Source organism: Nerophis ophidion, linkage group LG05 (genome assembly GCF_033978795.1).
Source record: "Nerophis ophidion isolate RoL-2023_Sa linkage group LG05, RoL_Noph_v1.0, whole genome shotgun sequence".
NCBI lineage: Eukaryota > Metazoa > Chordata > Actinopteri > Syngnathiformes > Syngnathidae > Nerophis > Nerophis ophidion.
Genome location: NC_084615.1, coordinates 38,180,332 through 38,200,718, shown reverse-complemented (window position 1 = coordinate 38,200,718; position 20,387 = coordinate 38,180,332). Strand labels below are relative to the sequence as shown.

Here is a 20,387-nt window from a genome sequence, read left to right as displayed (position 1 = left end):
AAATTAATAACAAAGGAGTGTGCAAAAAAAAAAAAAGGCAAACTAAAATAAATACATACAGTAGGGTGCGGAGAGCCCTAGAGGTAGTTTTAGGGTGTCCCCAGCTCAATGACAGTTAATAGTAATAGACACTTATTGGGTCCATTTATACACTCTCAGTTTCATTAAAATGTACATTACACATGCGGGTCTGTAGATATGAATACCATTCAATGCAGCTTTGATGTAGCAAGTTACTTTTGCCGTGTAGCTTGCTACATTTTTCCGGGGACATCTTCCCCTGTAACTTAGCTACATTTAAATGAGACTAACTTGTAGCTTAGCTTACTACAGTTTCAAAGTAGCGTGAACGTCACTGCAAATAAGATTGGTTGTTTCTCAGCGCCACTGCACTTTGGGAAACACACGTACTATGAGAAGCTACTTGATAAACCACCACCCAGAAAATATTTTTAGTGCAAAGGAGGCCAATTTGTGAGGTATCTACATTTGTATAACTTACATTTTCAGTTAAGTTTTCTGTGATTCAGCATTTTCCAAAGTGATATAAGATGTCCACTACAGGGGACACTGTTTTGGTGAAGTTAAAAGACACTAACGTAGATATTTTTGTTTTACATTTGTTACACTGGATGTTTATATTGTCAGTTTAAAGACACTCAACTGAAAGTATTTATTTTTAATATATATATATATATATATATATATATATATATATATATACACACAGGCACACACACACATTTCTTTATAGTAATAATATAATTACAACATCTGAGCATTATGTTTTTGTTCATAGTTAAGTGTGTTTATCCTAAACATCCCTGCCACTTCATTTTACACATTATAACATTTTTAAGTATTTGTATTCGGACATATACTACAATAATATCATACCGTGGGCCTTAATAGAGTGACAATATCGTACCGTGAGATTTTCATACTGCTATATCCCCAGTTTATTCTGTTATAATTGGTTGTGTTGTTGTAAAATACTTTTTGCGCCAACAGGGGCTAGTACCTGCCAAACTCCAGCAAAAATTGTACAGCATTTTTTTATAATTAACTGTTTGTGAAACTATTTACAAGGAAACATGTATTGCGTCCATTCAAGTTTCTTAAGGTTAATGAGGAAAAAGGTCATGTAGGTGCTCAGACATAAAATCTTGTTAATTTGATTTATTTTGATGGGGTGTGGATTGTTGTGTGTTTTGACCTGCAGCATGTTCTACAGATTAAATTAACCACAGTGTGCACTACGACATAACCCCGACGACAAAGAAAACCTGAAAATGGTCCGAATCCGCCGAGAAAAATGGCACCTGCGAACAAAAATGGCCCGGTTATTTGTACAGTAAGACAACCATGAAATAATTTGGCTTCGTTTTTTAAACCAGACGCCCAAGTCTTGCCAGAAATTGAACCCACACCCTTTGCCCCTAAACACCATGAATTAACCTACTCAGTGGCCTAGTGGTTAGAGTGTCCGCGCTGAGATCGCTAGGTTGGGAGTTCAAACCCCAGCCGAGTCATAACAAAGACTGTAAAAAATGGGACCCATTGCCTCCTGGCTTGGCACTCAGCATCAAGGGTTGGAATTGGGGATTAAATCACCATAAATGATTAACGGGCGCGGCACCGCTACTGCCCACTGCTCCCCTCACTTCCCAGGGGGTGATCAAGGGGATGGGTCAAATGCAGAGGACAAATTTCACCACACCTAGTGTGTGTGTGACAATCATTGGTACTTTAACTTTAATTGATTAACGTGGACCCCGATTTAAACAAGTTGAAAAACTGATTGGGGTGTTACCATTTAGTGGTCAATTGTAAGGAATATGTACTGAACTGTGCAATCTACTAATAAGTTTCAGTTGTTTGGGGACGGCGTGGCGAAGTGGGGAGAGTGGCCGTGCCAGCAATCTGAGGGTTACTGGTTCAATCCCCACCTTCTACCATCCTAGTCACATCCGTTGTGAACTTGCATGGCAGCTCCCGCCATCAGTGTGTGAATGTGTGTGTGAATGTGTGAGTGAATGGGTTGAATGTGGAAATACTGTCAAAGCGCTTTGGGTTCCTTAAAAAGGGGTAGAAAAGCGCTATACAAGTACAACCATTTACCATTTCAATTTATCAAATTGACAAGTGTACTATTGCAACCCTAGAGAAAAAAAAACACAATAGTAAATAATGACAATACAATTTCAAGAGGGTCTCCATTTTACCACAAGGCTGTTTTTTTCCCTTCCATGTTAGCATTTACAGGAAAAACAGTGTAAAAATTATTTACACTTATAGAGTGGCACCTCAGATTTTGTTGGTAATTTGCTTCAAAAGGTCGGATGAAAACAGAATGACATGCGTGCAGACGGACTAGTTAGGCACAATGTTTGGCCATACAATAACGGACACAACCAAATTGTACAGAAAGTAAGGCGCACAAAAGCCAAGGCAGCGCTATACGACAGTTAAAAATGCTTAAAACACTTGATAAAGCAGTTGATGTCTCTAGATCAGGGGTCGGGAACCTTTTTGGCTGAGAGAGCCATGAAAGCAAAATATTATAAAATGTATTTCCGAGAGAGCCATATAATAATTGTTAACACTGAATACAAATAAATGTATGCATTTTTAAGTAAGACCTACATTTTAAGAATATAATAATTAAGTATCTTCTTCTTTTTAATAACATTGTTATTCTGAAGCTAATGAATAAAATAGTTCTTACCATTAATGCGACTTCTTGAACAGGAACGGTAGGAAACGGATGGATGGATTAAAATGCATGAGAATGTTTTATATTTTGAACGTTATTTTTAACACTGTGATTACCTGCGGAATTATCCATTACTTATCGCTGTGTTTTTCAACCACTGAGATACAGTCTGGTGTGTTGTGGGAGAGATTATGTAATTTCACCTAATTGGGTTGATAATATTTTTTGCAAACCTGTAACTATAATTCAAAAATGTGCTGTTATTGAGTGTTCGTGCTGTCTAGAGCTAGGCAGAGTAAGCGTGTAATACTCTTCCATATCAGTAGGTGGCAGCAGGTAGCTAATTGCTTTTGTAGATGTCAGGAACATGGTATGTCGTGATTACAATATGCGGGGGGCAGCATTTAGGTAAAAAGGTATCCAACACTTAAACTAGAAATAAACAAAAGGCGAGTGCTGCTAAGAAAAGGCATAAAAGCAAAACAAAACTAAAACTGAACTGGCTGCAAAGTAAACAAAAACAGAATGCTGGACGACAGCAAAGACTTACAGTGTGCGGAGCAGACGGCGTCCACAAAGTACATCCGTACATGGCATGACAATCAACAATGTCCACACAAGGAAGGAGTGCGTCCACACAACTTAAATAGTCTTGATTGTAAAAACAAAACACGTGCGATGAATAGCATTCAAGGAGGACATGAAACTGCTACAGGAAAATACCAAGAAAAGAAGAAAAGCAACCAAAATAGGAACGCAAGTCACACAGGAAAACACCGAAAAAACTAAAAATAAGTTACGGCTTGACAGTACACCTACATAGACACAAGAGCTACAGTATTGCAAGAATTTTTTTTTTTTGTCAATATTGGCTACAGAGTTAAATTTTTTAAATGTTTTCTGCTGGTGGTGCGCCTCAGAATTTTTTCAATGAAGAAAAAAGTGTTTTGGCTCAAAAAAGGTTGAAAAACACTGACTTATCGTGTTAAGGAATACCAGCTAAGATTTATCTGAGAGCCAGATGCAGTCATCAAAAGAGCCACATCTGGCTCTAGAGCCATAGGTTCCCTACCCCTGCTCTAGATTAATACATAATGGTGGATATAGAGAACATACAAACCCTTTATTTATTGGGTCAAAAATATTAAAGTTTGGTGATTTGATAAAATTGCAAACAGCTAAACTGATTTACAAAGCAAATTATAACCTGCTACCAAAGAATGTACAACAATTCTTCCCAACTAAAGAGGAAAAATACAACCTTATAGGACAATGTAATTTAAAACATTTGTATGCACGTACAACACTTAAAATCTTTAGCGTATCAGTATCTGGAATTAAATTACTGAATGGATTAAGTAAAGAAGTTAAACATTGTACTGATATGATCCAGTTTAAGGGGTTGTTCAAATTAATAGTGCTTGCAAAGTACAAAGAAGAAGAATTACGAGAAATACTTTCAACCTTATTGAAAATAAGATGTTCTGCATCTCAGTATGTTAATAATGATTGAATTAATTGATTACATATTACAAAACTGTTGTGTATACTAATTCACGGATGTTATTTTATTATTAAAAGGTCAGTTAGCGATTCTATATATTTGTAAACACTCTGAAGTGGGAAAGGGGTAGGATTAAATAAGCTGTGCTTCTTCCTACTCCTTTTCGGACATGATGTAAAGTCAAATGATATAAAACTGTATGATGTATTATACTGTAAGTGTGTTCATGTTCGAAATAAACTAAAGAAATAAAAGAAAAGAAAGAAAGATTGAACGTAGAACAAATCATTCTCCTCACATTATTCCATGTGGAAATATTGCTTCAAAATACAAACAACTGAGAGGTTGATTGGTGTCTCATAACAGAAGTGTATTCATGAATGACATCATACATCAGTAAACCATCCAGCCTTATGGAGAGGTCCAATGACTTAAAAAATCTGAAGTCATACTTCTCTGGTAGAGGACGTCGCCATGGCTACAAGAAAACATCTGGTCTGTCAAACAGTGACCGAGGATTAGAGGTCTTCAATCATTAGCAAGAAAGAGTTGGTCAAAGGTTCCCTGCAGCGAAATGATTGACTTCATCACAAGAAGAAGTGCCCACCATGTAAACACGTCCCTAAGTGACAAGCTTCCATACCAGTGAGATTGAAACTCAACAAGTGCAGGCATGAGGGTCTCTTACGGACAACTACCTGAGGAATTTCACAACCATTTCCATCAAACTGGCTGGCAAACACCTTGAACTTGTGCGAGACCATACGATCCAGGCGCGTTTAATGTGTGGTGAAGATGCTGTATGGTGATGTAGGAGGAGGAAGCATGACTTCAAACCACACCTCCATCTCTGACTGATAATTTTCAGCATGGAGGAAGAGGTGTCCTCGCTCATAAAGCAGAGCAACACTCATCTCCCAGCATTCGCCACCTTCCAGCCTCAGGTTTACGGAGCATTTCCTCGGAATGTTTTGGCAGAGCTGACAGCGGCTTGACCCGACTCCAGAGGAGGGGGCTGTAGAATTTGACAGATCAGAGCAAGAGCTGTGCCTGAAGACTACGGAAGATTCCGGCGAGAAGAAGCAGTGAACTTGAGAGGATGATGGACAGCATTGACATAAATGTAGACCACTGCAATGTTAGCAACAACGCCACGTACATAACGCTGTCTTGGATTGTTGTTGGCCAGTTTGCGCTGGGTCTGCCTCTCAACCTGTCTGTCCTCTACATCTTCATCTTCAGGTACCACAGCGTCTTAATACTGTATATACTTCAGATACACACTTAGGTGACATAAAACAGTGGATCGTCCATGGTAGACAAACTTGCACAAGTTGGTCGTGACTAAGACCTGGTCTATGCAAGCTGAGCTCAGAGTGAAAAGATAACATCACTAAAATACCAAAGAAGAGCAACTTAATGCACTGTTGCTCATGTTTTTATAAATAATAATTTCTGGGCAGAGTTGTCTGAAGTGTGGCTACTATTACCTGCAGCTTGTTTTTAAGCTAAAATGTGGATGTTAGAATGCTTGGAATATATGTTGTATTAGTTTTAGCGTCTTTAATGTATAAAATGTATCAAAGTACATGCGCCCCACCCCGCCTTTTTGGGGGATCCGTTTGGATATCCCTGATTAAAAGGACTTCAAAGACTTCAGAGTGCTTTGACTTCAGAAGACAAATCTCATACTGTAAAAAGGTGGCTTGATTGAAGACGACTCTTTAAAACGCACACAAACATGCACCATGTGAACTCACCGCCAACGAGATGCATATGAGAGTAGTATCAACAAATCTGCCTTCACAAAAACAATTTTTACTTTTGATTGACAGCATCAGAGGTGTATACCATTTAGCACTAATACAGTGGTATCTCTGTATTTTGTTAGGAAACCGTTCCAAAAGGTCAGGCGAAAAACAAATCCATTCTTCCTATTAAAAAAATATGTAAATCATAAATTATTAAACAATATTGTCAAAGTTAATATGTTAACACATTAGATTAATTTAGGGCTAAAATGATTAATCAATAAAATCAATTAATTTGATTAGAAAAAAGATTTGATTTGTATTATGTTGCTTCGATGAATTGTTTAATAAGTGTAACTACTAACAATTGATGAAATCCATACTGCATAGAGTTCCCGGAACTTAAAATACGCATAAACAGTTACCGCACAGCCGCTGCACATGAGCAATTTCGATGTTAATGAGGTGTTGTAAAAAAGAATGATGGTAATGGCAAACAGTTAAATTGTTTTTTATTTCAACTATTCTCCCTAAAATCCAATTTTATGGGATAACTTGCTTCGATGTCTACTTGAAGAACGTGTCGGAGACAGGAATGGTGGAAGTTCCATGTGATTCCTTAAAAAACTTGTTTTCTGCGCTGCTGTCAACTATTAAATTTATAACCGTCTATTTTGGTGAATAATTATGACGCGTACCCCTTTTTGATGATGTTCTTGTCGGATAAATGGGACCCAAGCGCAGGAGCGGCATGGCGTAGTGGGTAGAGCGGCCGTGCCAGAAACCTGAGGGTTGCAGGTTCGCTTCCCACCTATTGACATCCAAAAAAACGCTGCCGTTGTGTCCTTGGGCAGGACACTTCACCCTTTGCCCCCGGTGCCGCTCACACTGGTGAATGAATGATGAATGAATGATTGGTGCTGGTCGGAGGGGCCGTAGGCGCAAACTGGCAGCCACGCTTCCGTCAGTCTACCCCAGGGCAGCTGTGGCTACTGATGTAGCTTACCACCACCAGGTGTGAATGAATGTTGAGTCCCACTTTTCTGTGAGCGCTTTGAGTGTTAAAAAAAGCGCAATATAAATCTAAGTTATTATTATTATTATTATTATTATTAAGGACGCATCGCATATACATCCAATTTATTGCAACATACGAAAGAGGCCTGGGTCGGATATGAAAAATTCAGAATTTCACTGTTCACATTGACATGAAAAATTTGATACAGGCTGCATATGGGCAAAAATATCGGAACTGCAGTGTGAACAAGGCCAAAATATGACTGCAAATTATTAGTTGCTTTTCTTGAATGCTTTTGTGCCTGTGCATGCGTTCTGTGCAAACAAATTTCCTAGACCGACAATCAATTTGTATTCAATACAGTAATAGTGAAAAATAAATGCATTTAAAAATATATATATTGTCGGGTGGCACTTCCGTGTTCCCATCATAGCTTGTTGTGAATTCCAATGAAGTATAGTTGTTAGTGTAGTGCTTATTAAGTTGCCTCTTTTATGTCTTCCTCTATTTAGTAATGGGCCCTGTGTAAGTTTATGTACACTTTTTGACAGTGGCGGGCCGTGCGTTTCCAACCTAGGCCTTCAGTGATGTCTGACTTCAATGATTACCTCTCAGAGTACCATAATTTATGTCACCACATGATCATTGCTGGAGAATTACTATACAGGAACACATTTACGCACCATTCAGCATTGAATCACTTCAACAGTTTACAAAACGAGTTATTTTCTGGCACATTTAAAAATCAATAAACCCGCATCAGCAATTAAAACATATCTTATGTGGTACTGTCAAAGTTAAAATTGCAAAAAACATTAAACGTGAAAAAAATAAAGAAATAAAATATTTGAACTCACAATTTGTAGTATCCATTCGACGGAACCCCTCGTAGTCGGTTGGTTTGAGTGGAAGTGGAGGGCATTTCCCCATTTCATTGCCAGGACAGCTGAGCTAGCTTTCGAGGTTGGCTGATTACGTCTCACAAGATTTAGTTTTTCTTTAAATATCCGTCTTGAAAATGGCCTTGCAAATATGTGTTGTTTTGTCTAATCATACAAGATGCAGATGATGCGTGTTGGCTGACTTTCTTAAAGTTTACTCCACAGTATGCTCATCAATAACATCCAGCTGAATGGCTGCATTCAACAACCTAAACGGGGTTACTGTTATGCTCTTCACTACTGTGGCATGCTGGGTAATGGGGTTCTTAGCTCATAACATCACAATATATATCTGCCACCTCATCAACATTTTGTTCTCCTTCTTCGTGGGTCAACGCTTCCTGCTTTCTGCTAAGTTGCAACTTGTGATTGGATACTCACTTTGGAATGACAAGTGAGTATCCAATCACAGTCTTGTTAACATCTAGCTAGGTAGAGAGGCTACTGTCAACAACGTGTGATCTGATTGACTATCGCAACTGTCTCTCAAATCTGTGTGTTCTCAAATTGATCCGCTAACGGTCCCAGTGAGCATCCAATCACAGGACACGTAAACGTCACGTTCAACGTGAGGCCAGGCGTTACTGACAACAACTCGTGATTTGATTGGCTATCGCAACTGTCTATCACCTGTATGTCCCCGATCACTTACAGTGCACGGATGCCCGTATTGTTGATTCTGAAGGCCTTGAGCAGATTTGGTACAGAATGGCAACATAAGCTTGCTGAATTCTGATTGGATAAAAACTCTAACCTAAAAACAGTGTTGGAAGGAGCATAATATGACATGAAGAGAATATGAATACTTTTAGATATTTAGGGAAAGTAAATACAAAAATACTTTTATCTTTAATTATGATCATGATTTCTGGTTTTGTTAGGCCAGCAGGGAAGGCCTTGCTGGCCCTGACGACACACCATTGCTTTTTAATGCTTCATCTTTGATGTTTTGTTGTGCTATTAGTTTAATTAGTGATGTGTGTCATGAGTCGTGACCCTCATGCCATTTTATCTTTTATGTAGAACTCCTAGTCAGTTTATTGCGGATGCAATAAGGAGCATTTTCTTCTAAGCCACTAGGAGTGCCTTTGACAAGTCTCTTGTTGGCCCAAAGTCGCCAAAATATGCTCCGTTAAACCACTAATGATAACATAGGCGAGCAGGTGATGTTATTAGAGAATAATGATAGTTTTACATGCAGAAAAATATGTGAAGTAAATGATAAATGAACACTTAACGTCACTTTTTTACCCTTATTGTGTCAATCTGGTAAATGTTGCTTGCAGTGTGACTCCCAAGGATGCAAAGAACGGCAGGCGGGATGTCGGTTAAACTAGATTTAAAGCAGTGGTTCTTAACCTGGGTTCGATCGAACCCTAGGGGTTCGGTCAGTCGGCCTCAGGGGGTTCGACGGAGCCTCCGTCCAAACCTGACTAAATAACAAGTTCAATGTTTTATTATTATAATCAAATGACAGCAATCATTTCCATGAGATTATTTTTTAATATAAGTGTTTTGGCACACTTACAATGACAAAAAATCAACATTGTTTTTCATGAGCTCTGTACAAGGTGGGGCATTTAGGTCCCACTAAAACTTTCACATGTTGCACAATGAGATGTAAACATGGGATCATGTGTACATTCCTGTAACTTTATGTTTGTAAAATATATCTTTATTAGTATTTCTTTAATATGGTAACGTCATTAAATTAAGAAAAAACATTTTATTTTTCACTGAAGAAGGGTTCGGTGGATGCACATATGAAACTGGCGGGGTTCGGTACCTCCAACAAGGTTAAGAACCACTGATTTAAAGGCAACAAAAAGCAGGGAACAGAAAATTCCAGCACACCAAACAGACTACCAAGTAAATTGATCCGGCACTGAAAGAGATACCCAGGTGGAACTTAATAGAACTATCCATCCATCCATTTCCTACCGCTTGTCCCTTACGGGGTCACGGGGAGTGCTGGAGCCTATCTCAGTTAAAAACAGGTGGAAAGCAGGGTACACTGTGAATTGGGAAAAAATTCAAATCAGTAAGAACAATAATTCAATAAAAGTGCTTCAAAACAGAGAGACCAAACAGGAAATAGTGGCAAAACAAGAGCTCCAAGAAAGGAAATGATTCTAATCACAGGAAGTTGATAACAAATCCCACATAGATCATGACGTATTTATTTATGACAATTTTAGCGAAGACGGCAAAGAGAAAGGAGGGGAGGAAAGAACCCTCCGTCGCAGCCTTCAATCTTACTACAGGTTATTTCTTGAATTTTAATAGGGCTTCTCACCTTCTTTATCAAAGTGTTGGGACTTTGCAACTAGCTTTGACCCATGGTGATACTGGTTAAAAAAAAGTACAGAGACTAAGTTGCAAGATTCTCCGTTTGGGCACTCGAGTCCATGGAATGACAAGGGAAAACAGATTCAAAATCAGAATACAAACCCCGTTGCCATATGAGTTGGGAAATTGTGTTAGATGTAAATATAAACGGAATACAATGATTTGCAAATAATTTTCAACCCATATTCAGTTGAATATGCTACAAAGACAACATATTTGATGTTCAAACTGATAAACATTTTTTTTGTTGCAAATAATCATTACGTTTAGAATTTGATGCCAGCAACACGTGACAAAGAAGTTGGGAAAGGTGGCAATAAATACTGATAAAGTTGAGGAATGCTCATCAAACACTTATTTGGAACATCCCACTGGTGTGCAGGCTAATTGGGAACAGGTGGGTGCCATGATTTGGTATAAAAACAGCTTCCCAAAAAATGCTCAGTCTTTCACAAGAAAGGATGGGGCGAGGTACACACCTTTGTCCACAACTGCGTGAGCAAATAGTCAAACAGTTTAAGAACGTTTTTCAAAGTGCAATTGCAAGAAATTTAGGAATTTCAACATCAACGGTCCATAATATAATCAAAAGGTTAAAAGAATCTGGAGAAATCACTCCACGTAAGCGGCATGGCCGGAAACCAACATTGAATGACCGTGACCTTCGTTCCTTTAGACGGCACTGTATCAAAAATCGACATCAATCTCTAAAAGATATCACCACATGGGCTCAGGAACACTTCAGAAAACCACTGTCACTAAATACAGTTTGTCGCTACATCTGTAAGTGCAAGTTTAAGCTCTACTATGCAAAGCGAAAGCCATTCATCAACAACATCCAGAAATGCCGCCAGCTTCTCTGAGCCCGAGATCATCTAAGATGGACTGATGAAAAGTGGACAAGTGTTCTGTGGTCTGACGAGTCCACATTTCAAATTGTTTTTGGAAATATTCGGCATTGTGTCATCCGGACCAAAGGGGAAGCGAACCATCCAGACTGTTATCGACGCAAAGTTGAAAAGCCAGCATCTGTAATGGTATGGGGGTCTATTAGTGCCCATGGCATGGGTAACTTACACATCTGTGAAGGCACCATTAATGCTGAAAGGTACATACAGGTTTTGGAACAACATATGCTGCCATTTAAGCGCCGTCGTTTTCAGCAGGACAATGCCAGGCCACATTCAGCACGTGTTACAACAGCGTGGCTTCATAAAAAAAAGACTGCGGGTAATTTCCTGGCCTGCCTGCAGTCCAGACCTGTCTCCCATCGAAAATGTGTGGTGCATTATGAAGCGTAAAATACGACAGCGGAAACCCCGGACTGTTGAACGACTGAAGCTCTACATAAAACCAGAATGGGAAAGTATTCCACTTTCAAAGTTTCAACAATTATTTTCCTCAGTTCCCAATTGTTTATTGAGTGTTGTTAAAAGAAAAGGTGATGTAACACAGTGGTGAACATGCCCTTTCCAAATTACTTTGGCACGTGTTGCAGCCATGAAATTCTAAGTTAATTATTATTTGCAAAAATAAAGTTTATGAGTTTGAACATCAAATATGTTGTATTTGTAGCATAGTCAACTGAATATGGGGTGAAAAGGATTTGCAAATAATTGTATTCCGTTTATATTTACATCTAACACAATTTCCCAACTCGTATGTATATACACACACATACATATGTATGTATGTATATATTTTATATCATATATATATATATATATACATATATATATATATATATATATTTATATATATATACATATATATATATATATATATATATATATATATATATATATATATATATATATATATATATATATATATATATATATATACGCATACATTATATACAGTGTGTGTGCTGAGGATTGTTGTGATGTAGGAGTGGGATTTATTAATTGAGGAATACTACTTAATCTTCAAACTGTTTTTAGCTACAAATTGTCTTGTTGTACAATTTATATCATACATTTACACACACAATATCATTACAAATGAGCAGATACCATAGAGGTTTTTGTGTTTGCGGTTTGCAATGTTGTGTAACAACACTGAATCATATTTTAGCTCTCTCAATGTATAGCTATTATAAGCAAAATATTGCCAACCATTCTCGGTATGAATGCAATTCTTCTTATTTAGGTTCAAGTTCTGGAAGAACAAGAGCATCTTCCTTTTCAACATTGTGGTGGCAGACTTCCTGCTGGTGGCGTGTCTTCCTGCCAAGGCCTACCACTACCAGCGGGGCCAGAGACGCAGTCCCAACTACATCATGTGCAAGACCATGCTCTTTATGGTCTTCCTCAACCGAGGCGCCAGCATTGCCTTCCTGGTCATGCTGTCCATTGACCGCTACTTCAACGTGGTCCACCTGGGCAGGAGGAACTTTGTCAAAGTCCTGAAGAGGTCGCCTCTAATTTCGGTGGTCATTTGGCTGTTTCTGCTGCCCCTCACCATCCCCACCATGCTCAACACCTTCGAGTGCTGTAACAGCTACGGCCGAGTCAACAACACCTTCTCTCAGAACGTGACGGACACCTCCAGGGAGGTACTGCTGAGCCACTCATATCTCTTTGTATCCAACCTCCTAAAATAACACCAAAAACTTGCCTCACCTGCTTCAACTTTTCTCACAATTCAACCAAACCTGTTTTATAGTATCAAAACAATCGAATAACTGTGCTGTATAATAATCTTATCTTAACTTCTGAAGGTGGTCTTCTTCGCCGAAATTCTCCTCCCTTTCATCATCCTGGTCTTCTGCACGGTGCGCATCGTCCACCGACTGAGAAGGAAGACGGTGGGTGACAAGAGCAAACTGAGGCGAGCATCATATGTGGTCACGTCCGTGGTGGTGCTCTTCTCCGTCTGTTTCCTGCCATCCACCATCGCCCGGGCGGTGCTGCTGGCAATGCGAGTGGTGAGGCCGGAAGTGGAGAATGTGGCGGCTCAGGTGTACGACAGCCTCATGGTTCTGTCCTACATCGACTGCCTGCTTGACCCGCTGGTCTACTGCTTCTGTCACTCTGGCTTCAAGGACGCCTACGTGACCACTTTCTGTCCTGTCTTCCTGCAGAAGAGGTTGCTGAAATTGGAGTTTAGCTCAGGAATAGGAACAACGACCACCACAAACAGCTCTGGGGCGAGAACCTTTTCTTTGCAAATGTTAGATAAATGACTTTAATGACTATCATGAACATTGATTATGAAAACGTGCATATGGATATTCTCATTCATCCTGGTCATTGTGTTCTTATGAAAACACATCACAATGTGTCTGTCTGACAACACATTGTATATATAGAAAAAAATATGCAAAATTATATTAAAACTTTTTTACTACAAACAATTTTTGGGGGGTTAATAAAATGTACAATGCTTTCCATTTTATTACACCCCCCACTGGAAAATATTTTTTTAATGATATAAATAAAGGGGAACTGCACTTTATTTTAAATTTGGCCATTAATTCACAATCCTTATGAGACCAAAACACATATGTCTTTTTTAAAGGCCTACTGAAACCCACTATGACCGACCCCGCAGTCTGATAGTTTATACATCAATGATGAAATATTAACATTGCAACACATGCCAATATGGCCTTTTTAGTTTACTAAATTGCAATTTTAAATTTCCCGGGAGTTTCGTCTTGAAAACGTTGTGTAATGATGACGTGTACGCAAGACGTCACAGGTTTTTAGGAAGTATGAGCGCTGCGCACACGCACAGCTAAATGTGGTCTGCTTTAACGGCATAATTACACAGTATTTTGGACATCTGTGTTGCTGAATCTTTTGCAATTTGTTCAATTAATATTGGAGAAGTCAAAGTAGCTAGATGGAGTTGGGAAGCTTTAGCCTTTAGCCACACAAACACACGGTGATTCCTTGTTTAAAATTCACGGAGTTGAAACTTTCCTATGGATCACAGCAGACATGGATCCCGACCACTTGTCAACCAGCAGGTTTCGGTGAGAAAATTGTGGTTAAAAAGTCGCCACTTAGAGGATATCAGCTGAGCCTTTTTAGTTTACTAAATTGCAATTTTAAATTTCCCGCGAGTTTCTTGTTGAAAATGTTGCGGAATGATGACGCGTACGCGTGATGTCACGGACTGTGAGGAAATATTAGCGCTGCACCAAACACTGCTAAAAGTAGTCTCTGTTCATGGCGTAATTACACAGTATTTTGGACATCTGTTTTGCTGAATCTTTTGCAATTTGTTCATTTAAAAATGGAGACTATAAAGAACAATGCTGTTGGTGGAAGGCGGTGGATTGTAGCTGTCTTCAGCACCGAGACACAACCGGTGTTTCTTTGTTTGTTGTGAAGCTTTAACACAGAGCGGTCAAGCGAACATGTTTTCTCTACGTCAACCAGCATGTTTTAGGATGGGGAAATTGTGATATATATCTTACCGGAGAAAACATTGGATTATTCGTCGTCCTGCAGCAGCTGTTTAAAAGGCAGCTGTGAGCTTGGCTCTTCGGCTTCTCTCTGAGACACTTCGTGTTCACCGCAGCCATCTGACCTCGAGGTATGTCTTTACAATGTTTAAATTCTCACTAAAACACTATTAAAGCCATAAGCAGATAAGGGATCTTCCAGAATTATCCTAGTAAATGTGTCTAATTACATCTGAAACGCTCATACTGCCTCCGCGCGGAGCCGTCGCTTTTTTTTTTTTTTCCTAGTCCTTCACTATCAATATCCTAATTCACAAATCTTTCATCCTCGCTCAAATTAATGGGGAAATTGTCACTTTCTCGGTCCGAATTGCTCTTACTGCTGGTGGCTTCCATTAAAAACAATGTGAATATGTGTGGAGCCCTCCAACTCGTGACGTCACGCGCACATACTTCCGGTAAAGGCAGGGCTTTTCTATTAGCGACCAAAAGTTGCGAACTTTATCGTCGATGTTCTCTACTAAATCCTTTCAGCAAAAATATGGCAAGATCGCAAAATTATCAAGTATGACACACAGAATGGACCTGCTATTCCCACTTAAATAAGAACATCTCATTTCAGTAGGCCTTTAAATGCATTACAACTTGTAAATAAACGTAAAAAACAGACTACCTAATGGGAGCCATGACGTCATTGCGTCTATTGTATGCAAAATTATACTAAAATTAATTTACTACGAACAATATTTTTGGGGTAAGTGAAATGTACAATACTTTCAATTTTATTACACCCCTACTGGAAAAGTCATTTTAAATTATCTAAATAAAGGGGAACTGCAATTCAGCCATTGATTCACAATCCTTATGAGACCAAAACACATATGTATTTTTAAAATGCATTACAACTTGTAAATAAACGTAGAAAAACAGTCCACTTACACTGGACCTAATGGGAGCCATGACATCATTGCATTTATTTTATACAGAAAAAAATATACAAAATTATATTAAAACTACTTTACTACGAAAAACATTTTTGGAATAAGTAAAATGTACAATACTTTCAATTTTATTACACCCCCCACTGGAAAAGTCATTTTAAATTATATAGACTTGTTCAGGGTGTACTCCGCCTTCCACCCAAATGCAACTGAGATAGGACCCCCCCCCCCCGCAACCTCGAACGGGACAAGCGGTAGAAATGGATGGATGGATAAATAAAGGGGAATTTAAAATTTGGCCTATAATTCACAATGCATTAGCATTATAACTTATAAACTAACATAAATAACAGTTCACTAACACTGGACCTAACGGGAGCATGACATCATTGCGTCTATTGCGTTTATTTTATACAGAAAAAAATGTGCAAAATTAAAATAAAACTATTTTACCACGAAAAATATTTTTGGTGTGAGTGAAATGTACAATAGTTTCAATTTTATTACACCCCTCACTGGAAAAGTCATTTTAAATTATATAAATAAAGAGGAAATCGGACTTTTTTTTCAAAGTGAACTATAATTCACAATCCTTATGAGACCAAAACACATATGTCTTTTTTAAATGCATTATAACTTATAAATAAATGTAAATAGCAGTTCACTTAAAAATATTTTACCACGAAATATATTTTTGGTGTAAGTGAAATGTACAATATTTACAATTGTATTAACCCCCCCACCACCCCCACCCCCAATTGGAAACGTAATTTTAAATGATATAAAGGAGAACTGCACTTTTTTATTTTAATTTGGCCTAAAATTCAAAAACCTTATGACACCAAAACAAATGTGTTTTGTTTTTTTTATGCATTATGATTTATAAATAAACGCAAATAACAGTCCACTTACACTGAACCTAATGGGAGCCATGACGCCATTGTGTCCATTGCGTTTATTTTATACAGAAAAAAATAAACAAAATTGTATTAAAACAATTTTATTACGAAAAACATCTTTGGGGTGAGTAAAATGTACAATACTTTCAATTTTATTACACCCCTTACCGGAAAAGTAATTTTAAATGATATAAATAAAGGGGAATTGCACTTTTTTGAATACATTTAGCCTATAATTCACAATCCTTATGAGACCAAAACACATATGTCTTTTTTACATGCATTATGACTTATAAATAAACGTAAATAACCAGTTCACTGAACCTAATGGGAGCCATGACGTGATTGCGTCCATTGCGTTTATTTTACACAGAAAAAAAAATATGCAAAATTATATTGAAACTTTTACGACAAAAAATATTTTTGGGGTAAGTGAAATGTACAATATACTTTCAATTTTATTACACCCCCACTGGAAAAAATAATTTTAAAATACATAAATAAAGGGGAACTGAACTTTTTTTTGGCCTATATTTCACAATCCTTATGAGACCAAAACCGATATGTATTTTTAAGTGCATTATAACTTGTAAATAAACGTATATATTAGTCCACTTACACTGGACCTAATGGGAGTCATGACGTCATTATGCGTCCATCGCGTTTTTGTTATTATGAATGTGCCTGTTATATTACATCTATACTTACAACATGTATATAAAACCGGGAGGGTTTGGATGATTTTAAGCGCCCATAGGCAGAATAGAGCGACTCATATAGGCTCAATTGTTAGCTGATTTTGCCCGCGTTTAATTAACGAGTTAGAATGCATAGAAAAAGAAAAATATATATTTATATATTCACAATACTTATATGTGCTTGTCTTACATAAGTATTGTGAATGACAGCTGTTTACTATGGCGACGTGATCACATGCGCCTGTAATGACACTATCCAGCACCGTATCACTTTTGTTGCTTTTACGTTGGGGTGTGTCTTTCTAACAGCTTATGGTGTTACCTAAAAGCTCCATGATGTTTATAGTTAATTTGAAAATCACTTGAGAAGATGTGTAAAGATAAATTTATACATAACATGGCGCTTTTAGTACAAGGGAACGATTGTCTCTCTGCTGCTCTCTACTGACAACAAGTGGAACTGACAAGTGAATAAAAAGCATGATCATTTAGAACAGGGGTCGGGAACCTTTTTGATTGATTGATTGATTGATACTTTTATTAGTAGATTGCACAGTACAGTACATATTCCGTACAATTGACCACTAAATGGTAACACCCGAATAAGTTTTTCAACTTGTTTAAGTCGGGGTCCACGTTAATCAATTCATGGTAACTGCTGAGAGAGCCATGATGAAAGCAAAATATTATAAAATGTATTTCCGAGAGAGCCATATAATATTTTTTAACACTGAATACAAATAAACATGTATGCATTTTTAAGTAAGACCAACATTTTAAGAATATAATCAATCAATCAATGTTTACTTATATAGCCCTAAATTACTAATGTCTCAAAGGGCCGCACAAAGCACAACACAAACCACTACGACATCCTCGGCAGGCTCACATAAGGGCAAGGAAAACTCACACCCAGTGGGACGTTGGTGACAATGATGACTATGAGAACCTTGGAGAGGACGAGAGCAATGGATGTCGAGCGGGTCTAACATGATGCTGTGAAAGTTCAATCCATAGTGGATCCAGCACAGCCGCGAGAGTCCAGTCCAAAGCGGATCCAACACAGCAGCGAGAGTCTCGTCCACAGCGGAGCCAGCAGGAAACCATCCCAAGCGAAGTTATTCTGAAGCTAATGAATAAAATAGTTCTTACCATTAATGCGACTTCTTGAACAGGAACGGTAGGAAACGGATGGATGGATTAAAATGCATGAGAATGTTTTATATTTTGAACGTTTCACTTAACTCTTTGATTACCAGCGGAATTATTCATTACTTATCGCTGTGTTTTTCAACCACTATGCCGCGGCACACTATAGTGTGCCGTGCGATACAGTCTGGTGTGTCGTGGGAGAGATTATGTAATTTCACCTAATTGGGTTGATAATGTTTTTTGCAAACCTGTAACTATAATTCAAAAATGTGCTGTTATTGAGTGTCTTTGCTGTCTAGAGCTCGGCAGAGTAAGCGTATAATACTCTTCCATATCAGTAGGTGGCAGCAGGTAGCTAATTGCTTTTGTAGATGTCCGGAACATGGTATGTCGTGATTACAATATGCGGGAGGCAGCATGTAGGTAAAAAGGTATCCAACACTTAAACTAAAAATAAACAAAAGGCGAGTGCCGCTAAAAAAAGGCATTGAAGCAAAACAAAACTAAAACTGAACTGTCTGCAAAGTAAACAAAAACAATGCTGGACGACAGCAAAGACTTACAGTGTGCAGAGCAGACGGCCTCCACAAAGTACATCCGTACATGGCATGACAATCAACAATGTCCACACAAAGAAGCAGTGCGTCCGCACAACTTAAATAGTCTTGATTGTAAAAACAAAGCAGGTGTGCTGAATAGCATTCAAGGAGGACATGAAACTGCTAGAGGAAAATATCAACAAAAGAGGAAAAGCCACCAAAATAGGAGCGCAAGTCACATAGGAAAACACCGAAAAAACTCAAAATAAGTTACGGCTTGTTGTGACAGGTTGTGACAGTACACCTACATAGAGACAAGGGCTATTGCAAGAACAACTTTTTACGGTCAATATCGGCTACTGAGTTTAATTTTTTTTTATGTTTTCTGCTGGTGGTGCGCCTCAGAGTTCTTTCAATGAAAAAAATTAGTTTTTGCTCAAAAAGGGTTGAAAAACACTGACTTATCGTGTTAAGCAATGCCAGCTAAGATGTATCTGAGAACCAGATGCAGTCATCAAAAGAGCCACAGGTTCCCAACCCCTGATTTAGAATTTAAACATGAGACGGAAGTAGTAAGAGTGGATAATGGTAGCAAACAATGTAAAATAACGGGAATGTTGCTGTATTTGTGTGAATATAACACTCGTAGCGGGGCAGTCAGGTGTACAGTAGGTGGCTGGTAGAATGTAATACAAAGAAAATAAAAATAACGTGGGACATTGATTCATGTAGTATTTATACACAATCAAATACATAAGTTATGTGTTTATTTGTCCTTTGTTTTATCCTGAATTTAATAATGATCAACTAATTAAAATCACAAAACTATATGATGATGTTGAACATTTTAAAATAAAATGTATCGGTAGTGGTAATGTTGGCCCTGTATTTATTATTTGCAGTATGCCCAATTGTGGATCTGGATCTGGTTGACTAACTAGGCCTTCTCCTTGATTCCTACTGGACAGGAGACTCCTGTGGAGCCCAGCCCACAGTAGCCTTGTGGGTTTTTATTCAGGTACTGTTGGTGGTAGTCCTCGGCATAGTAAAAGTCTTTGCCCTCTGCTATCTCTGTTGTGATGACTCCAAAACCTTCCTCAGTCAGAGCCTGCAACCACAATATCTCACGTAAAAATGGATATCTTATAGTCCAGCTTCATACAAGTGTAACTCCTAGTTAATCATTTTTGATATGCCAACATGCATTTTGCTATAATGGTAGGAATACTGTGCTTCATCTAAAACGTTATTTTCAGTGTGACCACAACAAACAAGCTAATAAACGGAATGGAAATCCAACCCATCCATCAATCCATTTTCTACCGCTTATTCCCTTTTGGGGTCGCGGGGGGCGCTGGTGCCTATCTCAGCTACAATCGGGTGGAAGGCGGTTTACACCCTGGACAAGTCGCCACCTCATCGCAGGGCCAACACAGATAGACAGACAACATTCACACTCACA

The 20,387-nt window shown here is 38.3% G+C and overlaps 2 protein-coding genes across 2 annotated transcripts in view; one reads left to right on the top strand and one right to left on the bottom strand.

Annotated features, from left to right (window-relative positions):
• The first annotated feature begins 4,946 nt into the window (after window positions 1-4,946).
• Window positions 4,947-20,008, top strand: LOC133553058 (12-(S)-hydroxy-5,8,10,14-eicosatetraenoic acid receptor-like). The gene is made up of 3 exons (XM_061900849.1): window positions 4,947-5,462; window positions 12,431-12,836; window positions 13,002-20,008. The coding sequence occupies exons 1-3, from the start codon at window positions 5,320-5,322 to the stop codon at window positions 13,464-13,466; spliced, it is 1,014 nt and encodes a 337-aa protein (XP_061756833.1). The 5' UTR covers window positions 4,947-5,319; the 3' UTR covers window positions 13,467-20,008.
• Window positions 19,645-20,387, bottom strand: part of msraa (methionine sulfoxide reductase Aa) — a 13,342-nt gene continuing 12,599 nt past the window's right edge. The window contains exon 6 of the mRNA XM_061900850.1: window positions 19,645-20,033. Coding sequence (XP_061756834.1) covers window positions 19,863-20,033 — 171 coding nt within the window. The 3' untranslated portion in view covers window positions 19,645-19,862. The remainder of the gene's footprint in view (window positions 20,034-20,387) is intronic.

Coding starts and splice junctions, on each gene's coding strand:
- LOC133553058 (XM_061900849.1), top strand. CDS start 5,320: ATGATGGACAGCATTGACATAAATGTAGACCACTGCAATGTTAGCAAC. Junction 5,463..12,430: donor CTCTACATCTTCATCTTCAG/GTACCACAGCGT, acceptor CTTCTTATTTAG/GTTCAAGTTCTGGAAGAACA. Junction 12,837..13,001: donor TGACGGACACCTCCAGGGAG/GTACTGCTGAGC, acceptor TAACTTCTGAAG/GTGGTCTTCTTCGCCGAAAT.